The following is a 22,256-nucleotide window of genomic DNA, read 5'->3' on the forward strand; positions in this document are numbered from 1 at the left end:
AGTTGAAATATAATGATGTTCAAATGGTAGACATGTCTATCAACTCTTACTCTCACCTCCCCGCGGTGAACATCGGGTGCCTAGTACCTCAAATGGAGATTGGGTTCTAACCCCAATGGAAAGTTTTCGGAAGCAGTAAAGGAGAGAGGGGGAGAAGTGTTTCCACTAAGGCAGCTCTCCTTATCCAGACGGCAGCGGATGAGTTTTGAGATGAAATCAACGGTGGCGTCTGCAGTTCTAGTAAGGTTGAACTACTTAGTGAACACCTTATAGAGCTTATTCGATATACATATTCGGAGCCCAGGCCTGTAAGGAGTGGTTTATCCGGCTGCCTATCCTTGGAAGTTATACTAAGGATCTGGCCCTTCAGGTTGGGGGTTATGCCGTCGGGTTGACTTCCTGGCCACGTAAAATACTTTAGTTGCGAAGCACCAACAAGCCTCGGATATGGACGGATTCACTGTTGACAACCCACGCAAACGAAATAAGGACAACGAACTACGGATCTTAACGTGAAATATTAGGTCCCTTAACAGACCACGTGAAGCCGAACAACTGGCGGAAGCCCTAAACTGCTGCAAGGCAGATATTACCGATATTACAGAGATCGAGTCTCTAATAATCTCTTAAGGAGTCCTATGCTGCCTGCATTAAGCATTGAAAACCAGTGGCAACATTGATTTGCAGCCATAAGAGATGCCGCCTCCGAAGTGCTAGGTTTCACACGGCCACCACAGCGAAACCCCTGGTTTGACGACGAATGCCGGCAAGCGCACGCTGTGAAACAACAAGCATTCAAAACGGCGCTGCACAAAAGGACTAGAGCAACTTGCGAGCTCTACGAGCATAAGAGGAGAGAGGAACGCCGGCTTCTTAGATGGAAAAAAGAGAGCATGAGAAGCACGCGATAGAGGAGATAGAGGGATGTCACAACAGGAATGAGGTTCGTAAATTTTATCAAAAGGTAAAAAAAAACCTCCCAAGGGTACAAGCCACGTACCGAAGCCTGTAAGGACGATCAGGGGAACATTGTAGTGGAAGTGTTTGTTGAGAATATAGAAAGACCATTTCTCCAAATTATATAACGGCAATGACGAACAGGATTCCGCTGTAAGGAAGATAGAACCACTCAACCAAGGCGATGCAGATCAACAATTCCGCCTACCCGACCTCGACGAAGTGAACATAGCTATATCTAAACTTAAGTGAAACAAAGCTGCTGGAGCTGACGGCCTCGCTGCCAAACTATTCAAAGCAGCAGGCGATGACTTGGTAGGGAGCATGCACCAACTGCAACATATGGTCGGACGAAAGCATGCCCGATGAGTGTAATCTCAGCATAGGTTGCCCAATACATAAAAAAGGAGACCCTCTTAATTGCTCCAACTACAGAGGCACCAATCCCTTTAACATTGCACATAAGATCCTCTCTGCCGTATTATGTGATGCCGTTCGTTCGTCAACAACTTGATTGGTCCTTATCAGTGTGGCTTCAGACCAGGAAAGTCCACTATCTACCAAATATTCACACGGCAGATCTTGGAAAAAACCCAGGAACTTCAAATCGATACCCACCATCTCTTTATCGATTTTAAAGCCGCCTATGACAGCATCTATAGGGCAGAGCTCTACCGAGCAATGTCTAGTTTTGGCATCCCTGTCAAGCTTATCCGTTTGTGCAGAATGACGATGGAGAATGCACGCATTTGATGTCAAAAAAGGTTTTAGACAAGGCGATAAACTGTCATGCGACTTTTTCAACATCGTTCTGGAAAAAATTGTGCAAGACTCAACCGTCAACACTAGAGGCACAATCTTCCAAAGGTCCATTCAACTACTCGGATACGCAGATGACGCTGACATAAATGGAATATCAAAGCGTGATGTAAGCGGAGTGTTTTTGAGCATTGTGACGCTAGCGAAGAAGATGACCAACTATATGCTGTCTTCAAAAAAAGGCATTGAACAACGACGCGCGACGTCTTGGACAAAACGTCATCATGGACAGCTAAGACTTCGAGGTAGTTAAGGACTTTGTCTATCTTGGCACTGCTTTTAACACAGACAACGACACCAGCGCTAAAATCAAGCGAAGAATAACTCTTGCAAATCGCTGCTTCTTTGGACTTAAGAGCCTTGCACATGAGAGCGAACAACAAATGAACGAATGGACGAACAAACGTGAATTTACACATTTCAAAAAGTCAATTTCAAACAAAAACACAATAAAATTATAAGAAACCAATTGACACTTACGGTAGGATAATAAAATTTGCAATTTGTTCTCTAAAACAAAACAATTTTGTAAAAACAATTTGTTAGCAACGAATTGCAATGTGGTTGCTACGAACTGTCAAACTCTATTAGTGTTCCACATACAATCCACATTGCAACGAATAAATTGTTCGCGCTCAACTTAACCTCAAAATTATATCTCCCTTATTTTGTTTGTAGAAAAGGGTAAATGCCCAACTATAATAGGCATTAATTATAAATTGACAGTTCGTCGCTGTCTGCGAATAGAAAGAAAGCTCATGTGAAAGAAAAGTCAAAATATGCGAACATCCACAGTTCGCAATTCGCAATTCGTAGCTCATGTGCAAGATACTTTAGAAGGCAATTGAGAAGTAAAGTCCTCTCTCGAGCATCTACAAGCACCATCTATAAGACACTCATCATCCCGGTTCTCATTTATGGCGCTGAGGCCTGGACCCTGTCAAAGAAAGATGAGGAGGAGAGGATATAACGACGAACTGTACGGGCTGTACAGTGACACTGCCTTTGTTAGCAGAATTAAAGTCAAACAGCTTAGATTGCTAGGTCATGTAGTGCGAATGGACATGAACGCTCCAGGGAATGTCTTCGAATCCAATCCCGAGGGACGGCGCAGTAGAGGGAAATCGCAACTCAGAAGGCGCACTCAGGTGGGTGAAGAACTTGAACCTTGTATATCTGTATATCTGCTGCATTCTTGCAGAAGATTTTCTGTTCATAATTGCATTGCATGCATTTTGTCGGCATGGCTCGTGCAACTAGTTGCATTTTTGAACTTGAAGACATATTATCTTTCTGACATTACACGTAAAGTATGAATATTCAATAGCTTTTGATTCATGACAAGTTTGATTAGCAAATCTAAAATTGGATTTATTCCCGTTAATTTCAGTTTGATTTACTTTGGCATTAAGTTGGTGGTATTCGTTTCTGTGAATGTCAAAAGCACAGTTCATAAACGTATCTCCGATCAACAAAATAATCATTTCGTCACAGGAAAAACAAAGTGGCAGAAGTCAAAATTAATATTTTTCATTAAATTCATAAATATACATAAGCCTACACAAAATTTGCGCATTTCTTGCAGACAGAAATAATACCTTAAAAAAATATTCATAGATCATATTATTTCTATAATTTTCGATTTAATTTAAAAAAATAAAAACCGATTTTAAAATGTTGACTTATGTCACTTTTCTTTCGCAAGCATTTTGTTTTGAATGATCCTAATAAAAAAATAATTAATTTTCGTCAAAAATTAATGTTATCGAGTGCGAAATTTTCAACCAAATATTTAAAAAAAATTAATTAGCATTGGTGCAAAGAGGAGTAAATGTACTGAACAATACAAATCTGCTGATTAGGTTTTAAATCAAAAATAAATCAATTTGTTTTGCCCCATAGAATGCCAAAACAGATCTAGATCAAGAATAAAGTGTATAAAATTTGAAACCCAAGTCCAAAAACACTCTAGTAAGGATATAAATCCTTCGTACGTATCACCCTCCAAAACCCATTTGTTTACATTGTTGTATCTGTAATGTGGACGAATTCAACGAGAAAAATTGAAGTGTTTTCACGCATACATAGACACACTTACTGAGTTTTCTGGGGAAATTTAATAAATTAGAGGAAAAATTACACGCACACTATGAAAAAGTTTATGAGGCTGATTTCCGGTTTAGCTTGTAGGCAAACGAAGATGTCTACCGAGGATTTATATCTTTATATAGAGTGTTTTTGCCCAAGTCATTGAACCGAATCGTTTCATTTCTCGACAAATTTAATTCCATAAGTTATTTCCAATCAAGATGAAACACTGTAAGGTTTCTATTCATATATTTGTTGGGATTGATTTCAATGACAGCTATAACTTTCCAAAATTATCAACTCAAGTCTACTTACATTGTCTGCATTCAATCTCGATTTGGATAATTGGATAAATTGAGATATGTATGTAGCTCGCAAAAAATAAAAACAATTTTCACAAAGCAAAGACAAAATTTTGTTAAACTAAAATTTTGAGGAATAATTTAAATAATTTAGCAGATTTTTTACCAATAAACATAAAAAATTTAAATAAAATTTCAGGTTCTTCAAATTCAACGATATGTTGAATTAGCTGTTCTGTCAGATATACCAGAAATCCTTGGATACCTCTGGATTCCTTTTTTTGACATCCCAGCTGTAAAACACTATCAAAAATGTATTCGGATGCACTCTATGTTTGATATTGAACGCAGCCATTTACATTTCAAAATGTCACCAGATAATGCTTTTTCATCCAACTGAGAGCTGAGCTTTATAACTCTTGCCATTTAAAACTGCTGTTTATCATATTAAAAAAGGAGTAATGACTCTTTCATTAAAATACAATTTATTTTGAACTTTGGTAAGCACTTTTTTGGAGAACAATGTTGTTTTTACTTTCTGCACGATACATTTGAAATTAATGACATTGACATAACAGGTTCTTTGGTTTAATATTGCGTTCAAAGAATGCAGTTAATTGCCTAAGAAGTCCCTTATAACTACTGTACTTAACGAAACTGGATTAAAATTATAGAAAAACAATTCATCATAGCCAAATCATATAAATGTCATGTTAGTTATACACATTTAAAATTTTAAAAATCAAGCAACAGATTTTATTGATTATTCCAATTTATAAACAAAAATGAATAAAAATAATTTTTCAAATTCCTTAACTACAATGAAAAATTCTATTAAATTTAACAAAGACGTAGAAATATTTCGCGTATCAAATTCATGGAACGTCAGTATGGAACAAGGAAAGTTGAAAGGTGAAAATGAAAAGGTAGTACATACAAATATGATTTAAAATCCTTTGAAAAGATTATTTAGATATTTTTATTTTTAGACATCTTTTCATAAATTTGAAAAGCTGAAGACTCGTGTACCAAAATTAAATAACTAATAGTTGAAATTTGTAACATTCTTACATATGTACGTACATATGTACATATGTATGTATGTCTGAAGCTTGAAATATGTGTACATTGTGTTAAAAGTTTTTTAATAGTAAAACGTCACTATAAAAACAAGCTGTCATCTAGTGTTTCTTTTAGTTAATAAAAAGATTGAGATGAGTCCATTGCAAGATATCTGATCTTCTAAATCGCTTCATATAAATCTGTTATTTTGGTAAGTATTAGCACAAAAGCTTCGACTGGGTTCCGTAAGATACAATTTGGTCTATTGATAAAATTAACTCCTGATAAATTTCAAATCTAAGCTGTCATATCAATTATAATATTTAGGCAACTGTCACTTGAAGCTGTCATATTTTAAAATCTGACAAGTAAAAAGTACGCCATTAATAACAAAGCATTCAAATTGTTAAAAGTCACTAGAAGAATGGTGAAAATTTTGAAGTTACAGTTCAAAGTTACAACAAAAGTTTGCTGTCAATAGGAAATACTTTAGCCATATTGAACGTAACACCTTTTTATCGAACTTCTTATCAAGAGAAAACAACATAAACCCGAAAGGAAGTTACTTGTTAATTTACAAGAACTAATAATCAACTGAAATAACAATTAAAAGTAACATTTAAACGTTTTTGACTTTTATTCTTACACGATTTTGACATATATTAATTTTATTGAACCAACCACAATCCCAGAACCAAGTCGTAATAAACAAAAGACAAACAATTTCGTCACTTCATTCCATGCATACAAATGGCTTTTTAACACGCCTTAAGGTCTTTAATTAACTTCATCATAATGCTACAGTTGCTTTATATTTAATACGTCAATAGAATAATTTAATCCTTCGGAACCATTATTTACACTAAAAAAAAGGGTGACTGGTAGATGGATGGATGTGGATGGAGACGGGGAGTAATAAAATAACAAAACAAGAAAATCAGTTATTTATAAAACACACAACCAGCTGGTTGGTTGGTTATGTATCGATTTGTTATTACAGTTTCTATAATGGAAATGTCATGACACAAGAATTATTGCGGTACCTATTTAAGTTTGTACTTTTGTAAACATGGCCGGAGTTATCTATAAGTTGTCTTAAGGCTCTGATTACATAATAAACGAGAAACTGTCATTATTTCTGTATCGATTTGTTATTACAGTTTCTATAATGGAAATGTCATGACACAAGAATTATTGCGGTACCTATTTAAGTTTGTACTTTTGTAAACATGGCCGGAGTTATCTATAAGTTGTCTTAAGGCTCTGATTACATAATAAACGAGAAACTGTCATTATTTCTGTGCCTTATTGAGATACAATCTTATTTTGTGTCAAAATTGACAAGATAGGGAATTATTGACATTTTTACATTCCTGAGATCGTTTGTTCTGTTTTTACTTGTCAAAATTATTTTCCAAAAGTAAAATAAGAAATTGAAAATTTCAGGAAACAAACAGATCTTTTTATTTAATGATTTAATTGAAATGCATTGGTTTGGGTATATTTAAAGTATAAAAAGTATTTAATATGATTATTTTCTTATGGTGTTTGTCAAAGTAGTGATGCCTTACTTTATTATTTACCTTAAGTCCAGCACTGGTTGTTTAATTGATTACTGCTAATAGCATCAACAACATCAATACAATTATACTTTTTGATTTGATCTTGTTGAACTCAAATAATGTATTAAGTATACTTTTTCTGAATAATGAGATTAAATGATAACTAAATTATCAATTAAAATTGCTGCATCATGATCTTATTGTGTTGATATACAAAATTAGCGGTAAAGAATTTTAAAAGGAATTTAAAAACAAGCTGTATGGAAATCGTCGTCATCCGCGTAAAATTTAGACGAACTTACAAAACAGTTAGGATATTGTGTTAAGGAAATGACATTGGTAGACATGTTCAGATTACATACATAGTTTTTTTGAGTTTACAGTATGTATCGTATCGGCTGTTGTAAACCGAGTTCTATTGAATTTAGGTCTCATAGTGTTTTCCATTGGTATATTTGGAACTTATTTAATAAACATTGAAAAATGTGACAGATGACAGGTGATAATTTGTAAATTTAAAACTTGACAATTGTCAAAATTTGTTCCAAAAATAATTTGACAATTGTGTAGAATTGTAGAAAAATACCGACATTTGTCATCTTTTTGTTTAAAAAAAATTGTTATGACAGTGAACTGTCAAGTATTTTTGACAATTGTCACGAATTTTTCGACAAATTTGTACTAAAATTTTTTAATGAAATGAAAATGAAAATTATATACTAATCGATCGGAAATCACATAGAGAATATTTTTTGAGAAAAAAAATTTAACTGCGTAGTTAATTTTCTTTAAAAATGTATATTGCAGTGCAGCTGATATTTAAATGATCAAAAGTGAAACGAATCGCGCTACTGATTTGTGTTCCAATTTCACACAATTCCAATGACGGATTTCTGTCATTAAAAATTTGTCGGAGGATTTCAATCAGGAATTTTTTTTTTCTATGACAGAAATGTTTAATGGGCGCATTCACAAAGCTATTGGCTACGTACTCAAAATTCAACTAGCTTTGTTAATGCAAAATTGCACTACAAAGCTAGTCAATCCGGAACTGTCATATTGAAGACAAATACAAATATATGAAATAAGAAACATTTGTGTTTTTAGAACTTAAAATAGTTTTTTTCTTTTTAAATTCAATACAATCAAATGGAAGATATAATATGATTGATTTATATTTGTATTTAAATAACGAAAGATTTATTTCATTTTGAATTCTTGTGTCCTTACCGAGCAGCTGATTGTGAAACGTCAAAACCAGTGTGCACTAACTTTGTAGCCAAAATTTGTACATTACGTTGGAGGGGAAATTTCAACTACTTCTGTAGTTAGATTTAGCCAATCAGAATCCCTTGACTACGTAGACACTAGCTTTGTGAATGCGACCAATGATAGCAATAAACGACCTGTCAAAAAATTCCAATGTTTGTTTTTATTGATGAAAACTGGCGACTTACGGTCAAGTGTTGACAGGAAACTTACGGTCAAGTGTTGACAGGAAACTTACGGTCAAGTGTTGACAGTGAAAATACCTTATATGATAAACGATATATTTTCAAGTGAAAGGATGTCAATTTTTAGTAAGGTCTCCGTGTAATACGTCGCCTTCAACCTCGGAATTTTTGGAACGATTTGGAATTATTAATCAAAGGTAAATGTTTGTATCGGAAAAAACAGCCGCAGAATGTATTTTATCGAGAATAAGTGCACGTTTACAACATCCTACAAAAAGGAATTACTCTTTGTACTTTAAGGCGCCAGTTATAGCTATCATTGAAATCGATCCGGAAAAAATTTGTAATCGGTGTTTCCCTTTGATTAGAAATGAAAATTATATACTAATCGATCGGAAAACAAACAATAAATTTGTTTGAGAAAATAAAGTGTAATTACGCATTTATTTGTTTCTAAAAATGTATTTTTCTATTTTCCGGACAGACAATTATTTTCCTGAACAGTTGATACGTTTATGTTCAAAAGTAAAACGAATCGTTCCACTAATTTGTGTTCCAATTCCACTCAATTCCAATGACAGATTTCTGTCAGTAAAAGTTTTTCGGTAGATTTCAATAAGACACTTTTTTTTAATGACAGAAACTTTTAATGATAGCTATAAAGAAAAGTCCAATGTTTGTTTTCAATGATGAAAACCAATGATAGCTATAACTGGCTCCTAAAACCAAATTGCTTTGTGAATTACATTGGCTTGGAAGTGGAACGCAATACCTCAGTATGTTGTGCATAGATGGTTCTTAAATAAGATTTAATGCACCAAGTGAAAATGAAACAGCGGCTGCGTTACCGAACTTGGAGTTCTTTTACGTTTCTGCCCAGTAGCCAAGATCCGTTCACGATGCTAGGGTTATCAAAAACAATTCATTAGTAAGAAGATGAGAAAATGGATAGAGGCCATTTACTAATGTTTTAATATAGCAGTGGTGGTTATGGACGAAAAAATCCCGAACCAAATCGAACTATCGAAACAAAAGAAAAAATAAGCCTTGTCTAAACAATATGAGATAATCGACAACTTTGCAACCTGTGACATTTCAAAAGTGAAATAGTGACATCAAAAAATTTGTTGAAACGATGAAAATTGAAACAAAGTGCAAAATGTTTGTTCCATATTTCACCGTTTTCCGATCATAACACATTTCCAGGACCCATGTTCTATAACTTGCGAAGCGATAAAACTTGTCGAGAAACGGTGAGAATTGAAACAAAACTCATTTTATCGCATAATCGGGTTTCTGTAACTTTGACAGACGAAAACTTTATCGAGTGGAACAAACGGAATCGAAATACTGGAAAAATGCGATAAAATGGGTTTCTGTATCTCTAAAAGTCGATAACTTTTTCACATTAAACGTCAAAATATATCACTTTAAAGCGGCGATAAGGAAGGAATTATAGAAAACAACATAAAACTTAAAAATGAGCGAAGTCGCAAAGGTAAGTACAAAGTATTAAGGTACATAAATAAATGTACATAAATAGCTTATTATTGATAGAATAATAATAAATAAATAAATAAATAAACTGTATTTTCAGAGATGTTCCCGGGTTACAAGGGCCCAAAAAGAATGCTTGGTGCAATTTATGGAGGACCACAAAGAGTTTGCCAGAGGGCAATTCAATTGCCCAAACTCCCACCAAAGCTCATTGAATATGTGGGAAATATTGGCGCTCAATTTAAATGCTATGGGACCCATAACAAAATCAATTGATCAGGGGAAAAAGGTATCCAAAACATTAGGCTCATGTATTGCATGTAGTTTAAACATTTATTTCTTTTCAGTGTTGGACTGACTTGAAGTCCGGGGTGCGGAAGCAATGCAACTCCCGGAAAGCATTTTTTAACAGAACGGGAGGTGGCAGCATCTTGGACGCGCCCCGAGATTTAAACGAATTTGAGGAAAAAATACTCGCAATAATCTCAACACATGCTGTGGATGGATAGGGATAAAAGTTCTTCTTTGTCCCTGTTTCAAATATGGACGTATTTCCTCCACCAAAATCAGCGCTGCATCACGGCTCAGCCGGAATACCTCACGGAAACGTTCCTCGGGCATTTCGAAGGGGTTCGTGCTGTCTCGAAGCATGCGGCGTTCTATACGTATTTTGTTGCGGCATTGGTAAGCTTCTTCAATGAAAATAGCGAACATTTTCAATAAAAATACACTATTTAAATAATTTAATAAAATCAAGAATAATAAATGCAATTTGAATTTAACTTTCTGTTTTTTTCTTGTTTTAAAATGTCAATTTGACAGTTCTACTTATCGCCTTCCAATGGAATTTCCAGCCCAAACATCGAAGTTATCGCATTGAGTTACAAAAACCCAATTTTTTCCAGAGGCGATAAGTGGGGAACGAATCGTTTCATTTTTTAACGATGCGATAACTTATCGCCTGAGTTACAGAACTTGGACCCAGATTATCCAATAAAATTATCATGACAAATTTGTCAGTAAGGGACCGGTTATAGCTATCAGTAAAATTTGAAACAGGAGGAATCTGAAATGTTTTGCTGATGAGCGTTTATAGCAATCAATAAATTTACGTCATTAAATTAAATGTCACTTTGAAGTTTCTATTTGAAGAGTTTGTTGTTTTACTGTTGCTTTCATCAGTAAAATTTTTAATGATGTGATCGGAACAGTAAAAAATCGGAACAAAAACAGTAAAACATAATGGAATTCTGTTTTGCTTTTGGCAGTCAGCTATTCAGTAAAATGAAATTTCATCACTAAAAAAATTAAAATTGATTTATAAATTAAATGAAACTTAAAATGTACTTTTTGAAAAAAGTACGTGAAGATGGGATTCATCTTATTGCATCAATCTTTTACTAAAAATAAATCGGCAACATGTTCAAAAACTAAAAACAAAAATTTTACTGATGGATTTTACTGATAGCTATAACCGGCCCCTAAGTATAAACAAGTATGACAGTGACAAAGTTGTCACAACAAATGTAACAGTATTTAACAATGACAAAATTTGTTTGACAAATCTGTCATTGTATTTTTCTCACAAATTTGTTGAGTGTCAAAATTTTATGAAATACTGGCTTGTCAGATATTTGTGACAAACTTGTAGAATTGTCAGCTGTCAATTTGTATTAAACAAGGCATTGGATTCTTATAAATCTATTTGATTTTGTTTCATCAAATCAGTGCCACAAAGAATTGTAATGAATCTTATTGCAAGGAGTTCTAGGAATGGTTTATGGCTGCAAACAAACACGCTAGAGCTTCGGCTTCACCTGACGTTTACGAGCTCAGCCATAGGCATTCAATGCATGCTATCACAATGGAGCCTCGACCTAACGTTTCGTTTGACAATCGTAAATAAAAGAACGTAATGTGACTCCAATAGGAAGCTCTAGTTAAATTACCTGAACATTTGCTTTGTCTGACAGCTCAACAGCTGTAAAAAAATGTCAACAAACAAAATATTTGCTCTTTGGAGAGATGAAATAATAGAAATGTCATTCAAAGCAACCTGGAAGCAGGCCCAACGTAACGCAGACGAAGCCGAAGCTGAAGCAAGTTTGTGATTCAGCCATTAGACCTGTGAGTTTGATTCAATATTAAAGCTTAATCAATTTAAAAATCCGTGTTTTGACAGATTTAAATAAACAAATTGATTTATATTACCAATGGAAATCCCTTTACTTCAAGTTGACATTTTTCTTTTAAAACTTTGTACGAACCTATTTGTTTATTACACTTTCATTTGTCAGTTACTTCTGATTGGATATTATGTCAATAAAACACTTCTATGTATAAAAAATCGGTGCTTATTTATTAAATAAAATAATTTTAACTTAAATTTTCGAGAATTATGTATCGCTATAAATAATGAAATTAAGTTGACAATGTTTATTTTTTTATAGTGCGTTTCACTGTGGAATCCTTATAACTTATTTTGTAAAAAGTGATACAGGAATATAATTTAAATTATCAGTACATTATGTATCTACTTAAAAGTCTATTATAACAGGAAAACAAAGCCCTTTAGCTTTGATTTTGGAGCAAAAAGCTGGGTTTGTTGTGTATTTAAAAAATAGTTTCTAATAAATTTAAAGTGGATCTATTTTCTACAAAACTCGACGAACCATTTTCTTGAAAATAGTCGATTTTATATTTTTGTTTTAAATAAACTTATGAAGATTTTTGAAATAAACTTATGCAAATTTTTAAAATTCTACGAACTTCGGTATAAAATTATTGTAAAGTCCACTCGTATTTAAATCATCTACAAACTTTGTACTACTAAAACTTAATTAATTTTTTTTGTTTTTGCATAACTTAATAAATTTTTAATCTTAGGGTAAATTACATCCAACTTGTTGAACAACTAAACTAGCTACCGCTATGGCATGTTGAATGCATTTTGTCAGCGGACATCCCTTCAAATACGAATGCAAAAATCCAGCCACAAAAGAATCTCCAGCCCCCGTCGAATCAACAACTTTAACCATTGGCACTGCAAACGAATCAAATTCCACCATTGGTGCCTCACGAGTTCCATTATTTCGAATAAGTAAAACATTTTGTTTATCATTCGTGATGACGAATACTGTCGAGGGTTTTTGAGTCAGTTCTTGTTTGGAAAATTCTTCAATCGAACGAAATCCACATTTTTTACTAAGAGTCGTAAATTCATCTCGATTACCGAACACCACATGGGCACTGTGCACTAGGAACGTCATTATGTCGAAATTCTCTTCGATAATGTATGGTGCGCTGAGATTGAGGACTAAGATTTTTCTCTCGCCAATGTAGTTTCGAACGATGTGTCGGACTACGTCGGTTTTTTGGGGCAGGAAGAAACCTTCGAGGTAGAAAATTTGGCGCTTTTTACTTTTGTGCAGAAGCTTTTCTTGGATTTCGGCGTGTTTAAGGTATTCAAGGCTGAATTTTGATGATGCTCCAACATTGGCGTAGAGGGCGTTCTTGCGTCCATAGACAAAGCAAACACATTGTCCCGTCGAATCGTCGGGAATGACTTCCAAGCTGAAATGAAAGAAATGAAGATTTTGTGAGTAAGGGCCGTACGAATTTTGAGCACGTTTTTTCACACTCCACCTACTCATAAATAACTCTAATTTACTTCGATCTTTTGGTAATTCCATTGAAATCAAGTGATTTTAGAAGAGACAAGGAAAAATCATGATCATTATCAAATTATCATTCGCATTTATTCAAACTAACAAGCAGTACATCAGCATTGAAATTGAAAAGATAGCTTTAATTTAATTCGCCTCGCTCTGCTGATTTTATGTTATTTTTCAAATTACTAGCGAGAACGAGACGCTTCCCAGTTTCGTCATTTTTGATTGGGGTAACTTTCAATTTTGTTTGCGAAATTCCATTAGAGTTTGTAAGCTGGGTATTTTTATGGTAAATAATGGTATTGTAATTGTAAACATGTAGTTTTGATTCGAAATGCATTACAAATGGTTCGCACGCTCGCACTGTTTGTTTATATTGATGAATTGTTGTCTAGGGGCTTGTTTGCAAAAATGCCCGCCAAATCATGACATGAACAATGAAAAATTTTCCGTTTCAATAATATTTTGATAAAATTAATACATTTGTTCTTTTATGATGAAAACAACTTCGGTACATTCGAAACAGAGAAATAGCGAACTTTAAGAACATTTTCATTAGGCAGGTTCAGACGATATAAGGGACTTGAAAGTTAGGCAAAATTTCTAGTATATGATTGGCCAGCTATCAAAAAATTACCTTCCAATTAAGGAAAATTTAATGGAAAGTTGACTGGAAAGTAAGTCAAGAAAAATCTCCCTAACTATCAAATCAAGTCTACTTCTATCAAAATGACAGTTGATAATGTTTGATAATGTTTTTTTCATTCAACTGAAAGCTGAACTTTATTACTAATGCTTTTTGTAAAAGGATTCCTTGTCAATTTGGAAAGAAATAACTAATATTTCTTTACAATAAAAAATACCAATCGGGGTGGATTTATAGCTTGCCTGAGGAGTGTTTTGAAGACAGTAATTTTGTTGGGACTTTTTGTACTATTAACTTAAAGTAGAGATTTGCGAAGTAAAATTCTGAATTTGAAATTCATGACGCTTCACGTTTAAAGAATGAAGTTGACTGCAAATGAAGTCCCTTATGTTCGCTGAACCTGCCCATTGATGTAATGAAACCAGCTCAAAAAAGTATATCTACTCGTAATTTGTTTGTTCCATTGGTTTTGAACTTGTCATATAAGTTCATAAAATCAAACGTATCTACGTTGCACCATTTCTACCATCAAACATTTCTAGAAACAAATAAATCACAAAGTAAATATGTGTCCTGCTTAAATTTAATGAAAAAATAATCATCTTGTATTTATATATCAAGAAAAAAAAACATGATTGCAAACAAAATATTTAATACAAAAATAGCAAAGAATGTTTTAAATAAATTTAATCTCATTTTGTTTGTTTTATTTTTTTTTTCATTTGGTTTTATGATAACGATAAGTCATTCTAGTTATATTTTAACTTTAAAAGCGGATTTTAATAATTTGGAGAATAAATTTAAAAAACCTTTAATAAAGGAAAATTTGTAATTAATATTCGTTCTTCGGAAGATAGACAAATTTGGATATAGACGAACAAACCTTTAAATAATATTTGTCTATTTCAATGTCACCTTTATGCTTTAAAAAAAGAAAATGGCGGTTTTTGACATATTGGCTGCGTTCAATCTTAGACAGATAGGGTATCCGGATACCTATTTCTTAGTGTAAAATAACAGCTGATCAAAAAAAGCTGAGATGTCAAAAAGGAATCCAGAGGTATCCAAGAGTTTCTTGGGTATGTAGGTATCTGACAGAACAGCTGATTCAACACATGGTTGAATTTCAAGAAACTTGAAAATTGATTTCAGCTTTTTTTATTTGTTGGTAAACAAAAAGATACAAATTGTTAGTTGAAGATGTATTTTGCTTATCTCCTTTTTATTAAATTGTTACGCACCTATCTATTCATCATAGTCCGACGAATGAATTTAACCATCCATTAAATGTTTTATCTTACAACAATTTTGACTTCAACAACTGAAAGCTGTTTTTATTTTTGACAGCTATCTCAATACGGCTATCCAACTCGTTCAACAAGGTATCTAAAAATCTAAATATCCAAAATACCCTATCCAACACTAGATTGAACGCAGCCATTATATTTCATTAATTTGATTTGAACTCAGCTGTCAGTTTTGGCGTCCTTTGAGAATATATTGGGCAGGTTTGGATGACATAAGGGACTGATTGGTCAGCTGCCAAAAATGTTACTTTATTGAAAAGTTTACTGAAAAGTCAAAATATCAGGATTTGAATCCTAATGCCACCTGACAAATTAACTTGTTGCCTTGTTGTTGTGTTATGATAAGCTGTCATTTTGACATATGTTTAATTGATTTGATAGTTAGGGAGATTATTATTAAATAATTTTCCAATAAAGTTGCCTTAATTGGAAGGCAGTATGTTGGCAGCTGACTAATCAGGCCTTTCTTTCAAGTCTCTTTTGTCGGTTAAACCAGCCCAATGGCATCCCAGGAGCCCTCTTAACAAATTAACAATTTTTCTCTTTGATAGGAGACAAGATTAATTCGGAAATGAAACCATTTTTCATGAATCAAAAACTTTTCAGAAAAAATCCAGAACACCCTTTTGTGATTAGTTTAAGGCGTTTTATTGGTATTTACTTTCCACTTCAATTTTGACAGTTAGAATTATGTTCTATTTATGTTTTCATTTTTTAATCTTTAATGATAATTTAGAATTTTTATATGTTTTTGAAAAAAGAACTGTCATCTTGTGTAAACGAATTTTTTCTTGAACGGAAACGCCATAAAGGGCCTTGCACATGAGAGCAAACAACGAATGAAAGAATGGACGAACAAACGTGATTTTACACATTTCAAAAAGTCAATTTCATACAAAAACACATTTAAATTATAAGATACCAATGACACATGAGTTAGGATAATAAAATTTGCATTTTGTTCTCTAAAACAAGACAATTTTGTAAAAACAATTTGGCAGTAACGAATTGAAGTGTGGTTGCTACAAAGTGTCAAACTCTATTCGCGTTCCACATACAATCCACACTGCAACGAATAAATTGTTCGAGCTAAACTTAACTTCAAAATTATACCACTTTTGTTTTGTTTGTTGAAAATGGTAATAATAAATTGACAATTCATCGCTGTCTGCGAATAGAAATAAAGATCATGTAAAAGAAAAGTCAAAATATGCGAACATAAACAGTTCGTAGCTCATGTGCAAGATGCTTAAAAGTAGTTAAACCCAGAACTCTTTCGAATTTCGAAAACATCACTTTTAAGTAGTATTCACATGAGCGCGACCAACGAACGACGAATGAATTACAAAATGTGAGTTTATATACGATTGAAGAAATATTTGCACACATATTCTTAACAAAACGATAGCAATATAGTTTCCATTTCATTTATGATACATGCTTTTACTTTTCATTATAATATATTAATAAATTTAAGAAAACAAATTTATTCGTCGCGAAAAAAATTATAGTTGATACGAACTGTCAAACTTTATTCGCGTTCCACATTATCCACACTCGCAACGAATAAAAAAATCGCTCGTACTTAACCTAAAAAATCATTCTTGTTTTGGTTTCGGTGGTGAATGATGTTCGGCTGTGGCTTCATTCGCGACGAATTAAAAACTCTCATGTGAAAGAAACGTCAAAATCGACGAATATTCGTTCATTCGTTGGTAGTTGGTCGTGCTCATGTGAATAGTACTTTAATGGCGTTGTTCCATTTTGCCAAATGTCAGAAGTGGACTTTTTCGTGACAGCTCGCTTTTCAAAACATGTGCTTCAGTAATTGACTAAACAGCTCTTTAGGTCACTTAATTGTATGCCGTTTAAATAATAATAATATCTGACCATTCGCTCAACTGATAAAGTCTTCATAATTAAAATGAATAATTACTCAATGTGTAATCTGTACATGGAAATACTTTTGACTGGACCACTATTTTAAATTTCACAATTCGTCATACAAAAATTACAAGTGCAACTTATGACGTCATTGTGACGTTTGAATTTTGTAATGATTTTCAAAGTGTGAATTCTGTGAAAGTACTTTGAAAGACAAAAACAAATTATGAAAGAAGAAACTTGCTAATTTAGTTTTTTGGCAGATAGTCAGTTAGAGTTCATGAGATCAAAGCGCCATTTGTAATCCTATGATGAATTTTATGAATGTTAAATGGTAAGACGAAGTAGATCACTGTAGTCAGTTTTCTAAATGAATTTATGACAGTTATGGGGGTTTCATGGGCAAAATCAGATTTTATTTAAAAATTGATTTTGATCTGTTTTGTATTCGTGTTACTTTGTGAACGTACTCTGAAGTGCGATTGAGGTGTCAAATTCCAGCTAAACATTTTTTTTTATATTATTTGTGCAAAAAAGGGTAAATCTATCGATAAATGCAGATCTACAGATTTGGTCTAAAATCAAAAATAAATCAATTTACTACCCCATGGAATGCAAAAAGAGGGAAATTTGTTTTTTGACAGATCTAAATCAGGAATAAATAGATTTATTTTGCCCATGGAAAATCCCATTATTTAAAATTTTGCAAAAGAACAAATCACAAAATCACTAACTGCTATGAAATTTATAGGTTTGGATGAATAAATATTAAATTTAAATTAAAATGTAAGTCCTTCAAAATCTTAAACTCATAATTTGTCATAAGGCTTGTAATTTCTTTTTGTCGCAAAATATGAAATTTAAAGACACATGGCTAAAATATGCGTTTTTTTAGTTCAAGGCTATAAATTAGGAAGTGGATTTGTAATACAGATCAGAAAAAAACAAGTATTACAAAGTTTACAAATGTCAAAAGTAACAAAGATACATTCGCTGCGTTCAATCTTAGACAGATAGGGTATACGGATACTTTTTTTACGTGTAAAATAACAGCTGATCAAAAACATCTGAGATGTCAAAAAAGGAATCCAAAGGTATCCAATAATTTCTTGGGTATGTAGGTATCTGACAGAACAGCTGATTCAACACATGGTTGAATTTCAAGAAACTTGAAAATTGATTTCAGATTTTTGTATTTGTTTATAAACAAATAGATACAAAATGTTAGATAAAGTTGTATTTGAGGATTTTCTGTACATAATAGACGATCAAGAAGCTGTTTGCCTTCGAATGTTAAAAGGTATTTATGATCTATTATCCATTAAATGTTTTATCTTACAAAAATTTTGACTTCGAAGCTTAAATGTTTCTCTGCTTTTTTGTGAACAGCTGAAAGAAGTTTATATTTTTTGACAGCTATCTTAATACAGCTATCCAACTCGTTCAAAAAGGTATCTTAAAATCCACCTATCCAAGATAACCTATGCGACACGAGATTGAACGCAGCCATTTATTTAATTTTCTGTCAAAACCTAAACCGGCACTTGTCAGAAACTTTATATTACAAAATTATTTGAAGTGATGATGATGAACTCATCTAATTAAGAGTCTTATGTCTTATAAAAATAATGAATTAATAAAAAACAAAGACGTAGTCCCTATCTATACAAACAAGATGTTTCGTCTTCTTAATCAATGCAAGACTTCGCTAAATAATAATTGAAATTGATCTACTAGCTCTTAATAAACAAACAATCTATTAAATCAACAGCGTGAATCACTGCCTATATCTATTATTATCATAAATTAGACTTGCCAAACGCTTTAAGCTAGAGATACAAACGCAAAAAAGCAAATGCCATCTATGAAGCTGCACAAATAACTCGCGCTATCACTTTGTTCATTGTGCTCGAGATGACATCGCATCCACGCTAAGTGGTCATATCACTGAAGCAGAAGCAGATAGAGAAAATAAAAAAGTGTACCTATCTAATTTCAGATGGAATTTCATATCACTTGATAGATACAAATCTCCATCATAAGATGAGAGACGATTATTATTGTTGACGATAGGTACATAAATTGTTCCGGGTGATTATTTTTCAAAACAAAGAAGAACTTCAAGAACTTAACAGCTTAGCCCTTTTAATTGAAAAATTCCACTATGTGGGTGAACACAAAAGACCATCAGACAGCTTTTCTTGTAATGGTTATTTTTTGTTAATTTTGGTATCATGATTCAACCTAGAAAATGTCTCACGAATTTCCTTTTACACAATTCGTGATGAGGTAAATAAAATTAACTAATTTCAAGAATTACAAAATCACCTTTTTCATCATTAACATACAACTTGGCATTCACGAAATCAACAGACAAAATCTATACTAAAGAAAACACCCACCTTGCATGGACGCCCGTCTTTTTGAGGATACCCTTCAGTAAGTCCGCCAGTGGGTCTCCGCCAACGGCCCCAAAGAATAAGCAATCAGTCCCTAGCTGCTTTAATATGCGTGTTGTGTTGAGAGCGGAACCACCACAGTTCACTGGTGCCATCAAGCTAAAAGAACAATAAAATAAAGTTTAAAAAAAAGAAGAAAAAAAAACACAATAATAATAAACAAAACACATCCTCTCCCTGCTTCTATCAATGTGGAGCGATTAGCAGGTCTACAAGAGCACCTGGCTTCCATAAAATAGCCATACCAAGCCACACAAAACAAAAACAACAACAACAAAAGCTTGGAGTAGGTACAATACAAAGGTTCTGTGTCTGATAGAGAGCAAGTGTTTCTATATTTTTGTTGTGGTTGTTGTTGTTGTAGCTTCGCCACGTTCAAAAGGCTTGAATTACTATGTTTTCCTGTTCATCGAAGCACAACCAACCTCACCAATAGAAATAGAAACACCCATCACTGGGCGACTTCTGCCCCAAAAAGTAAGTACACGTACCTGCCACAAATTTCCTCCGAAATTTTTGTCAAAGTCTGGATATCGATTTCGCCCTTGGCATCCAATGACAATTTGTAACGCTTGAGAATTTCCAGATCATTTAGCTGGACCGTTGCATCGAGTAAGACGTTACCGAACGCGATTACTTTTGGCGTGCCGCTGCCGCTTCTGCGGACAGAGCTTCTGATCTTCGAGGGCGACGACATTCGTGTGGCAAACTCTTCGCGAACTGTTACACAACGACAACCCATTTTATGGTATGCCTCACAAGTAGTATTTATAATTTTTCAATTTGTTTTAAGAGTTCTATGCGCGAATTTATTCTCAACAACAACAACAACGAACAAGAAAAGAGACAACTAAATAGCTTAAAATTTGATGAGCTTTTTCTGACAGTCTTATTTTTGGGGGTATGGTGAAAAATTCGATATTATTATTTTGGTTTTTAGTTAAAATTCTTTTATATTTTTTAAACGTCGTCGTCGAACTCAAACAGGAGCAACACACTCGATTGTAACCGTCAACTGCATTGCTTCGAAGTGCACTGTAGGGCAGCAATCGTAGTAACGTGCCTTTAAGTGCCGCAAAAGCAAATGAATGAATTCAATTCTATGATAAAGGCAGGGAGGGCATGGCATCATCAGCACGCCATGGAGGTACTTCCGTGGCTATGGCTATGCTATGCTATACCCCATTGTCGGTCGACCCATTGCTCGTAGTAAATATTGTAGTTGTTCAGTAAAGTGGAAAAAGTTTCCAAGGGACAATAGTTGGAGCTTGGAGGCAGTGAGCAGCGATAAAGTATGGAATTTGAAAAGTCTCCAATTGTGTTTTTGTTATTTTTGTATTGTTAATATGAACATGTAGGTGGCGGTAGAGTTACACTACAATTATTTTAAATAATGTAAATTGCTTTTAGGCGCACTTTTTGACAGGTGTCAGTCAGCAATGTCAGGCTTTCTTCTTTCATTGGAGTAAACAAAATATTTTGTAAAGTGAAGACGAAAAATAGAAGTTATGATATTTAAATAACTAGAAAAGGATTTTAAAACAAAATTGTGTTAATAGTTGATGTTGTCCTCAGTTGTGATTAAACAAGTGTTAAAAAGTTTAAATTGGTGAGTAGAGGAGATTTAATAGAAATATGGATGAGAAAGTGTGACGTCAGTTGTTATTGTTTTAAGTTTTATATTATTGTAAGGGTTACCATATATCTTTATAAGTCAATCTTTTTAATTCGGTTCATTTTTGAATTTTAATACACTCTATTTAAATAATACATTGTCAAATTGTACTTAGAGAACTAGCCTTCTTTTGATGAGTAGAAATAAAATTGGGGATATTGGCTATCTCAAATGTTTGAAAAGATATTTGTGTCGAAATTCAATTTTTACCAACTTTCAGTAATGTTTTTTATGTTTTTATTTATTATGCAAAAAACTGTCAATTTAATTTTTCTAAAAATTTTACAAGATATTAAAAATGTTTTTGCTTTCGTTGCACAAAATTGTTTTGGAGATGAAATCATTTTTTAATCGTAGAATTTTCGACGTGACACATTTTTTTCAGTTTTGTTGATTTACAATATATTTAATTTATTTTATACAATTTAATTCAAGTCTCTATCGTTTTTGGTTCGTGAGATATTTAGGGCTAACCAAAATTTTCTCCTATTTTTTAAACTGCTACCTATGGTAAAAAAAACACCCACGCAATTTTCTTGAGAAACCTTTTTGCATCTTTCTGCATTATTTATCTGTGTACAACAATTTATTTGAAGTCGATTTCTCTTTTACGTACGTACACACGCACGCACAGACATCTTTCCAAAAATCTTTTATTTCGACTCTAGGGACCTTGAAACGTCGAGAAATGTCAAAATTTTCAATTTGACAGATCGGACCCATTACAATAACTTCCTATGGGAAGCTAATACGAAAATTTAGTTTCAAAATGTTAACCATTTTTTTAGTACATTCTAATACAATTTGAATACTTGTTCAAGTGTGTATCGTTTCATTTATAGCAATGGCATATTTTTTACTTGTCAAAAGTCA

The 22,256-nt window shown here is 33.2% G+C and overlaps 1 protein-coding gene and 1 long non-coding RNA gene across 2 annotated transcripts; one reads left to right on the top strand and one right to left on the bottom strand.

Annotated features, from left to right (window-relative positions):
- The first annotated feature begins 4,679 nt into the window (after positions 1 to 4,679).
- On the top strand, positions 4,680 to 5,346 carry LOC129952057 (uncharacterized). Its single transcript, XR_008782265.1, has 2 exons — positions 4,680 to 5,092; positions 5,156 to 5,346. It is a non-coding gene; the product is annotated as an uncharacterized LOC129952057 (long non-coding RNA).
- Positions 5,347 to 12,072: 6,726 nt separating this feature from the next.
- Positions 12,073 to 20,780, bottom strand: LOC129949099 (adenosine kinase). Its single transcript, XM_056060346.1, has 3 exons — positions 20,200 to 20,780; positions 19,652 to 19,807; positions 12,073 to 13,314 (listed from the first exon to the last, which is right to left on the bottom strand). Exons 1-3 carry the CDS (start codon positions 20,448 to 20,450, stop codon positions 12,624 to 12,626), a joined length of 1,098 nt encoding a protein of 365 aa, XP_055916321.1. The 5' UTR covers positions 20,451 to 20,780; the 3' UTR covers positions 12,073 to 12,623.
- Positions 20,781 to 22,256: the final 1,476 nt, after the last annotated feature.

The sequence above is a fragment of the Eupeodes corollae genome, chromosome 3, assembly GCF_945859685.1.
Source record: "Eupeodes corollae chromosome 3, idEupCoro1.1, whole genome shotgun sequence".
Classification (NCBI taxonomy): Eukaryota; Metazoa; Arthropoda; class Insecta; order Diptera; family Syrphidae; genus Eupeodes; species Eupeodes corollae.